Consider the following 9,462-nt stretch of genomic DNA (forward strand, 5'->3'; position numbering starts at 1 on the left):
CTACAAAACAGTAGTCTATATCCGGAATCACTGTTTCAGTGTTGGATATCATATTTGCTGAATACACAAAGCTTCACAGCTTGTCTTTCATCGGACAAAGTCTGATACCTCGCTTCCTTTAAAGATTTTCAGAGACTTTGAGACTAAAGATTTCATTTTGGACTTGTTATGGTTTGAAGTTATTCTATAAAAGATTGTTTATTGAGCACGTACATGGTCATTGTGTTGCCTATACATTGCTGAGGCTCCTGCCCTAGTCAGCCTCCCCACCTGTCCTCTGGGACCCCAGGTGCTTTGGCCCACAAAAAGTAAGGAGAAAGGCCAGGCCCTTTGGTCCTTAAGAAGCTTGGAGACAAGGAGCCACCCACCAGCCAGCAGCTACCCAGGAGTGTCTGAATTTTGGTCATTCCAGCAATTGCTGGACTACCAAGGAGAGCCGGAGTGGTGTAGTGGTTAGTTTGCTTGACTGGGAGACCAGGGTTCAAATCCCCACTCAACCTTGAAACCCACTGGGCAGCCTTGGGTGCCAGTCACTGCCTCTCTGCCTAGCCTACCTCACAGGGTTGTTGTGAGGATTAAATGAGGCCCGATTGAATCCGAGAAAGTGCTGAATTGGCATCCCCAAACTAAGCCTTATGAGAAACGGTTGAGGGAGCTGCGTATGTTTAGCCTGGGAAAGAGGAGACTGACAGAAGATCTGATAGCCATGTTCAAATATCTCAAGGAAAATGGAGCAAGCTTGTTTCCTCCTCTACGCCCCTCCACCTCCCAAAGTTCTGCTGCTTCATTCTTGCTTTCCAAAGATGAGGACCCTCCCTTCAGATACTCCTGTCCGCCCTTCCTCCCCCCTTTGCTTCGATTCCAGCGGTGTTTAGATTAAAGAGACAAGGCAGGCTCTGAAAGATTCATCAATTTATCAATAAGCCTTGATTCCACATTTGCTCAGTGAAACTCTGCCAGCGCTCAGCTCATGCCCAGAGGAGAGCAAACACATCAGTCCAAACAGCCAGTAAAGAAAGACTAAGACAAGCCGAAGGACTGTTGCTAATCCACCAGGAGCTCGATGCCAATAATCCGGGGGGTGGGAGACGCCAGCCCAGGAAGGCAAGTCCCCACCAGCAAGACATCAGCCAGTTGAACAACATGTTGGGATGCTCACCCAGAACTTGCCTGACTCTCTGCCTAGAGTGCTTCTGCATGAAACGGGAAACAGATCCAAGTCATTCCAGGATGAGCAAGGGGACCACTGGCGGATCATGACTGAGCAACAGCCTGCTGCTCAGGGATTGGGTCAACTCAATGGGGAAAGGAATTGCCCTGAGCTCCCAGGTGCAGTACTGCAACCGTAAGGGATTAGAGCTAGAGTACAGTTGGCACATTTCACCTAAAGCTGCCGGCCTGCTTTTAGCAGACCCCGGCTTGCCCCGTTCCCACCTTGGCTACCTGTGGGATGATTCTCTAGGTTAAGGTAGCTAAAATGAGGCTCCTCCTGGCTGGTGCAATGCTGAAAACCTTCCTGCCCAAACGTGAGGCCAGGTCAGTCATCCCCACAGATCCTGCAGCTGCAGCAGTAGTCCCGTTGGAGAGGCCGCGACATTACACCAAGCAGGTAAATGCTCCTGTGTCCTGCTTGCTAACAGAGGGAGGTGCTCCATAAAAACAAAACTCTACTACGAAATCTAAATCCGGCTTACAGTACAGCACGAGAACAAGTGGCTCTTCCAGCAAGTTTTTTTTTTTAAATGTGTTGCCTTTAACCCACTGTGACCCTTTCTCCTTGGGGGCCGGGGAGGTCAAAGCAGGGAGAGATGGTGGTCAGCTGGGCTCACAGAGGTAGCCTCAGAGTGGAACGTGGCCCAGATTCCAAGAAGTTGAAGTTGGGGGTGAAGATTCTCACCCGCTGCCGAATCTGCAAGGTCCTCCTCCTGTCTCTTGCAGCAACTTGGCACATGGGCAGGAGAGGTCCAAGTAGCTCAGGGGCTCCTTCCATGCCTCTGGGCAGAAAGTGCAATGGATCAACACAGATTGCAGCTCCTTCCCAGCCTAGTAGTGCTGAGATGATGACCTAACTATTGCAATATCATCTTTGGATACACCTTTTAGGAACAATAATTTTTGGGCGGTGGAGGAGAATGTGCATCCAGCTCAAGAGGTGGAGATTGCACCCCTCCATGGCTAAAGGACACCCTTGCTTTCCATGCAATCGCACGCCTGTTCTCTTAACCTTCGCAGGCTCTCCTGGGGGCACCTAGTGGGACGCTTTCAACATCACCCAGAGCTGTGCCCTCAGGCTTGATAGAGGGGGACCACCCGGTCTATGGGGCTCCTGCAGATGGGGCAGGTGCGGTTGGGGAAGGCCTGGAAACAGCGGAAGCAGCAGCAGACGTGCCCACAAGGGAGCAGGACGCACTCGCGGAGGCTGGTGAGGCAGATGACGCAGGCGTTCTCAGGCGGCTCTTCCGACAGATCCAGGCCGGCACTCTGGTGGCGCCGGAGGTTCTCAAACTCCTGCCGCTGTGCCTCCTGCTCCTGGTGCACCTTGTGACGGTGGTAAGCTCGGCAAAGGGCACGGAGGATGACAGCCACAGCCGCCAAGCCGCACAGCAGTGAAGCCCACTTCCAGAAGCTGCTGACTGAGCGCAGGTCAGCCAGGATGGTTTCCCAGTCCCCCAGGCGCAGGAAGTAGCCGGTGCCATCCGCCGGGGGCTGGAGGTGGAGGGAGCCGTCCCGGTGCAGGGTGAGCTCACCAATGCCCGTGAGGCTGCTCCCCACCAGGAGCATCTCTTCTGTCTCCAGGAAGCCCTTGGGCTTCTCCCCGCTCAGGTAGTGGCTGAGCAAGTCCTTGAAGCCATGCGAGGTCTGCTGGAAGCGCTCGTACACCGTCTCCACGGGCAGCTCGACGGCATGGAGGGGCGACTCCACGCACACCTGCCCCGAGGCCTTGCCGCTGGGGGACGCCAGGACGAACGGCACCGTGTGGACTTGCTCCAGTACCACCCGCTCGCTGTCCGTCCTGCAACGAGGTAGAGAGCTCTGAGGAGAGGGGCTGGGGCAGGGTGGTCGAGGAAGAGGCCTTTGGAGCGGTCTGAAATCTCCCCCAAACAGCACCAGGGGCGTTCATGCTGCAACACTTCTGCTGGGATGCAAGGCTGCACTGATCTAACCATTTCTCGTCTGGCACATTCTAGACTGCTCCACCCTGAGGATTAGGCAGGGTTGCAACCTACAGGCAATGGGCATCCGTATGAAAACCAGACTCCCCATGAGCTGCAGCCACCAAAACCTTGTGATTTCTGCATTGCCGAAAGGGAACAAATTCTGCACCAAGAATAATTTAAATCTGTAAGGTGCCTTGGTGATGTAAACAAAGTATGTTTGCATCTGCGTCCTTAGTCATTTTTTCTTTGCAAGTTATGGGGAGGCGGAAGGACACTAAATAAAGGACACTTTATTAGGACACTAAATAAAGCCTTGCTCACTAGAAATATGGCCACCAAATGATGCTCAATTGACTGTGAGGACGTTTACACAGCCAAAAGGGCTATATGCTTGATTTCCCTTTTCTTTTTAAAAGCAGAGATTCTTAGGACATTGAGCTGTGCTACCTGGCATCCGACTTGGGAGGGTTTTCTGCTCCCCTCCACTGATAAAGATATACCTCTAGCCCTGCCAAAAACCAAATAGGGTCTTGCAGAATTTCTAGAAAAATGCTCAGAAGAAGGGCTTGGTAATCTTTTCAGGCTTTAAAGGCCAACTTTGGCAGGTGGGTGGATCAGCCCATCTGTCAATCACATATCATCATGATGTCACATGATGGACAGGTTGGTTGTCCCATCCTCCTGTCAACATCGCTTGTGTGGCATTCCCAAGCACTGAGGAATCTACTCCTGCCTTGATAGGCCAGCGCACCTCCCACCTGAGGAAGGACCACAGCTCTGCAGCAAAGCATCAGGTCAAAGGGTTCAACGTGCACCATATCTAGGCAGGGCTGGGAAAAGCCCTCTCTGCCTGAAACCCCTGAGAGCCTCTGCCAGCTAGAGGAGGCAGCCGATGAATCAATGGTCTGACTCGGGGTAAGGCAGCTTCCTATGTACCGCCAATGCTCTCCTTGGGCAGCCTGATCTACAGCACATGCCAGCCAATGGGGCTGCCTCAAAACAGCTGCTTCCGAGGCTCCTCTCTTGCTTACCAGCTGCGGGCCAAGCTATTCCAGATCAGTCGGTGCTCCTTTAGCACCAGCCTCTCGATCACCCCCTGCAGTTCTTCATGGTATGGGCTGGTCAGAGCCGCCTCAACGGGCTGGACTACTCCTAAAGAAGGAGAGAAGGAGACGGGGGTTCGGGAAAGGAAGGGGAAGGTGTTCATTGCAGAGTCTGAGTCTGGCTATCAGTTTGGTATCACCAGCACTGCCCAGCAGTGCCTCTCCAGGGTTTCGGAGAGGAGACAATTCCCATTCCGAACTGGAGATGCCAGGGATTGAACTAAAGACCTTCCGCATGAAAAGCAGGTGCTCTACTTTTATTGCAACATCATTTTTGGACATGACTCAAAGCAATAACATATTGGGCAGGGGAGAATGTGTAATCCAGCTCACTAACCCCAAGAGAAGGAGATTGCATCCCTCCATTGTTAAAGTACAGCCCCACTCTCCAAGTGATTTACAGGTGTTTAAGAACCACCCCATTCTGACCCACTTAAATGAAATAGGGACTGAGAGAAGATCAAAGAATCAGAGAATCATAGCACTGGAAAGGACCACAAGGGTCCTTGCAATGCAGGACTCTTTTGCCCAATGCGGGGCTCGAACCCATGACCCTGAAATTAAGCGTCTCATGTTCTACCAACTGGATCAAGATTCCAGGCAATGCATATAATAAGCCTGGGACTCCAAACAGAGACGTGCCATTCAGTTCTCCTCTCTCATTTACAAAAAATTCTCTGCCTGGTCTCTGGAGGCAATTCCTGCTCACCACAGCTGACCATTTACAAACCTGCAATAAATCCCAACAGCAGAGATTTGCTGTTCCTCCTGGCAGAATTTGTGCAAAGAACTCTGAATGCAATAGAAAAGGGCTGAGGTGCTCTGATGTGGCCCTGATGGCTTCCAAAGCCAGGCAAAATAACCTCAGGGGCCCCTTACCTTCAATGGCAACATAGCCTAGGCAGCTGCTTCCTGTGGCAGAGAGGATGCTGGGAAGACTGTCGTTGACTTGAAGCTTTGGCGCTTCCTGCATGGAAGAAGAAAAACGGGTAAGGGTTTAAATGGAAGAGGCAGTATAAGAAAAAAACGTTAAGTCCCGAGTTCAAATCTAAGTTCTTTCCTGAGCTTCCGATTCAACCGTTCTAGTCAATTCTCTATGTCATAAGAACTGTATTTCTTATGTTCATCAGTTTTCTTGTGCAACGAGCCTCTAGGCGAGAGACGATCCAATACAGAACAAACGTTAAAATATAGCAAGACACCAGCAGATTGCAAACATTTCAAAATAACACAGCTAATCGGCAAGGGAGGAAACAGTATCTGCACCAATGCAATAATATCAAAGCTAAAAACCCAAATGCAAGCTAAAGCTAAACACCATCAAATTATACGGAGGCTGAAACTGGCAATGTTATAAATGTTAAAAGGCCCAGAAAGAATCCAAGCCCCCACCATCCTCCATGTTAGAGTGGGATGGATTGCCATGGGGGTGCCCCTCCACCCACCTGGCATGGCAGGAAGCCTTGTCACCAAGGGCCCTGCCGCCCCAGTGCACCCCACTAAATGGCAGACGAGCAGAAAGTGCAAAAAGCTGCCTGTAACCAGCGGAAACCCCTGGAATAGGATGTGATGATGCCAGTAAAGGGTCCCTACTGTCCTGTGTGAACTCAGATGCTGTCACCTAGTGGCAATGTGCCTGCACCAGTCCTCTTTGTCACACCAGCCTGGGAGTTGGCACAACAGCTCCATCGTTCAGCCCAGACACTGAGGTCCCGCTCAGGGGGCCTTCTGGTGGTTCCCTCACTGCGAAAAGCGAAGTTACAGGGAACCAGGCAGGGGGCCTTCTTGGCAGTGGCGCCCTCCCATCAGATGTCGAGGAAATAAACAACTATCTGACTTTTAGAAAACATCTCAAGGTAGCCCCGTATAGGGAAGTTTTAAATGTCTGATGTTTTATTACACTTCTATATTTTGCTGGAAGCCGCCCAGAGTGGCTGGAGCAACTCAGTCAGATGGCTGGCATATAAATAATAAAATGATGATGATATAAAAAGGGGCATTTATCCAGTTTCCAGCCACACCCTGCAAGTTGCTTGGCAGAATTCTACCCCCCTGTGAATTTGACCGAACCCTTCCCAAAGCCATCAAAGCTCATACCCATCCCAAAATCTCAGGGTAGTGAATTTCGCTCATAGCTGTCGGTTTGAGCCCCATGTTAGGCAAAAGATTCCTATATATGAAGACTAGATGATCCTCATGGTCCGTTCCAACTCCACACTTCTATGCTGTGCAAAGGGATGCTATCTTGTGTCTGCCCTGAAGTGACAACCATTGGGTAACTCTTCTAACCACCCTGGGTTCTAGCACTACACTCCCTCGAGCTCCAGCTACAATATGTGGATAAATACCAGACTATCATATAGTACTATCGTAAAGATGATTGAAGCAACATAGGAAATGCTTTGAATACTTGAGACAAGCTGTATAGACGCTAAATATCACTCTGATCTGTTCTCCCAAGAGCAAGGGAGAAGCAGGATGTGCAACAGCATACCTGGATCTTGGTCACCACCTTGGCTTTCTTCCTGTGTAGGTAATAAAAGAGACCAGAGAAGGCCAGGCTGGATCCTAAACACACCAGCTCTCCTGGTGTCAAAGGCAAAGTATCCATCAGAGCTTCTTCCTGATAGCTGGAAGAGAAGCGAAATCAGATACCGAGTTACACAGGAACAAGGAAACGCCTCTCCCACCTAGAGTGATTCTTTGACATGGAAGTGTCCAGAAACACGGAGAACAAGCACTGTCTGAATAACACCAGAGGAAGCTGCCTTCTAAAGTCACCAGACCACTGGTCCACGTAGCTCAGTGCTGTCTATACTGACTTGAAGAGACCCAAGATCAAACATGGGACTTCCCCCCTCTATGCTAAGTCTGCCTAGCCCTTTATAGATCTGTAAAATCACTTAGATTATCTGGGGAAATTCCACTCACGGCACCACTATACTATGAAATGCCCTTCCCTCTGTAATACATGAAGATCGGACCCACAAGGTCAGGTGCTGTTTTTATTCTCTAGAACATCCACTTTGGTTTTTAGATGATTCCTTTACTGCGGCTGTTTTTAGTGGTTTCTATTTTTGTTGGTGTTGTTGTTCTCATGATATTGCCTATCACTTTTATGTTGTACACACTGCTTGGAGATTTTTTAAGCAGTTTACAAGCACAAATAAATAAATAAATAAATAAATGCACTGCAAAACTCTTGCTGACATGCCGCCCTCCGCTTTATGCAGAAAGCTGGTCACATGACAAGGGAGGATCACCTAGGCCGAGATACCGCTTTATCAAGTCTGAACAAGGAAGAAGGCAGTGCCAGACTGATTTTTCTGCAGAGCTTTGCTTGGTGTCCTATGCTCCGTTCAGAGTTCCCTTCAGTTGTCCTGCTGATATCAAGAACACCCAAAGAGCAGTCTCTCCAGGATGAAAGCAGGATTTCTGGGAAGTGGACAGGAATGAGAAGTTCAGCACTACTGCTTCAACACCTCCACTTTTACTCCACAAAACCACCTTAGACCAGTGACCTGCCACATAAGACACCTTGGATTGCATTCTACAAAGTTCAACTCGGAGCAGAAATGAATGAATCTACACAATGGTTAGAATGTGGAGTTACCCTGGGAGAGACTTGAGTTCAAATTCCCCACTCAGCCACCAAGTTCCCTGGGCTAGTCATTGTCTCTCAACCTAGCCTACCTCACAGGGCTGTTGTGAGGACGAACCAGAAGGTACCAAGTACGCCACCTTGACCCCACCGGGGGGGGGGGAGGTGGGATATAATTGTAAAATAAATAAGCTGGCTGCTGACTTCAAAGGGTTTACCCAGCAGGGCTGGCCTTGACGTGTGGAATTGAGAAATCTAACTGCTGCACCAGGAAACTACTTGCTCCAGAGGAGGGAGCAGAGGGCTGGTAGGTCCTGGCAGCAGAGGAGGACGCCACAATGCTTGCCCACCCAGGGAAAAGGAAGTCCCTCCATGCCCAGCCCTGCCCCCCACCCGAAAAACACGTGCTCCGAGGCACCCACGCCCGTCCCCTCCACCCAACTCCGCGTCCAGGATCTGGGTTCAAATCCCGCCCCAACTCAAGCCACGAAGCTCGCCGGGCGACCTGACAGCCTGTCCGCCTAACTAACCCACCTCGCAGGGTTGCGGAGGGGGGGGTGAATGGGAAACGAGAAAGGTGGGGTACAAAGGCGACGCCGACATGCAGGTGCAGGTACCCGGCGGGTCTCGGGCCCACCTACCTCCTGGCGCGAGAGCGGTCACCTCCATCTCCGCGGACCTCTTTCCCAGCGGAACCAAGCAACGCGCATCAGATCCCCGGCCGAGCTGCCCAGTGCGTTACACCCACGCTGCTCCGCCCCTCGCCGCGGTGGCACACGGGAAGCGAAGTCCAGCGGCCCTCGCGCCCTGGTGGCGAAGCGGCGAGCGCCTCCTGCGACGGAGACTACGACTCCCGGCATGCTCTGCATCGCCCAGTGGAAGGCATCGGCATACGCTGAGTACGTTCTGATTCGCTCCGAAGTTACATGGGACTACAAATCCCATCAGGCGTCGCGGCGAGCTCAGTTGGTCTGTCCAGCAAGCATTTAAATGGCCTTAACAGCGATTTGGAGGCGTGGAAATGGACGAGGGCGACGGGAAGGTTATTTTTCACCTTGCCCGAAGTTTACCCTGTTTATCCGAACTTGCACCGTGGTCTGGCAGAGGAGTTTGTTGCATTTAATTATCCTTCACTGAGCCCCTTTCCGCACCTGCTAGAAACATTCCTGCTTAGAAAATTGAGGTGGTTTTGATCTGCTTTAGCATTTCAATTGTTTCTATGTTTTTAAACTACGCCTGCAACCCCACCCCCCTTGTATTTTCTTATCCTTTTTATTTTTTTTTTGTAAGCCGCTCTGAGGTGCTTTTTTAAAATGTACTGTCAAGCGGTGTATAAATTTTATGAAATAAATAAAAACAAATAATAAATCAATGATTGTTAAAGCCATTCATATGCCGGTTTAATGTCATCCCCTCTCTTATTCTAGGCTGCATCAACAGAAGTGTTGTGTCCAGGTTAAGGGGTCCCTTCAAACTATGATTCTATCTAGTTGAAATTAATGCTTCACAGGTGGTTGGACTAAATGACCCTTGAGGCCACTTCCAACTCTACAATTCTGTGATTCTAGTGTTGCTCTACTCTGCCTTGGCCACATGCAGC

At 50.5% G+C, this 9,462-nt stretch overlaps 1 protein-coding gene across 1 annotated transcript; it reads right to left on the reverse strand.

Annotated features, from left to right (window-relative positions):
• Positions 1 to 897: 897 nt before the first annotated feature.
• LOC310762242 (mitochondrial ubiquitin ligase activator of nfkb 1-A-like) lies at positions 898 to 8,630 on the reverse strand. Its single transcript, XM_083612961.1, has 5 exons — positions 8,504 to 8,630; positions 6,756 to 6,891; positions 5,141 to 5,228; positions 4,190 to 4,310; positions 898 to 3,013 (listed from the first exon to the last, which is right to left on the reverse strand). The coding sequence occupies exons 2-5, from the start codon at positions 6,870 to 6,872 to the stop codon at positions 2,287 to 2,289; spliced, it is 1,053 nt and encodes a 350-aa protein (XP_083469087.1). The 5' UTR covers positions 6,873 to 6,891; positions 8,504 to 8,630; the 3' UTR covers positions 898 to 2,286.
• Between the last annotated feature and the right edge of the window lie 832 nt (positions 8,631 to 9,462).

This window comes from Podarcis filfolensis (assembly GCF_964270895.1).
Source record: "Podarcis filfolensis genome assembly, chromosome: 5".
Lineage (NCBI taxonomy): Eukaryota > Metazoa > Chordata > Lepidosauria > Squamata > Lacertidae > Podarcis > Podarcis filfolensis.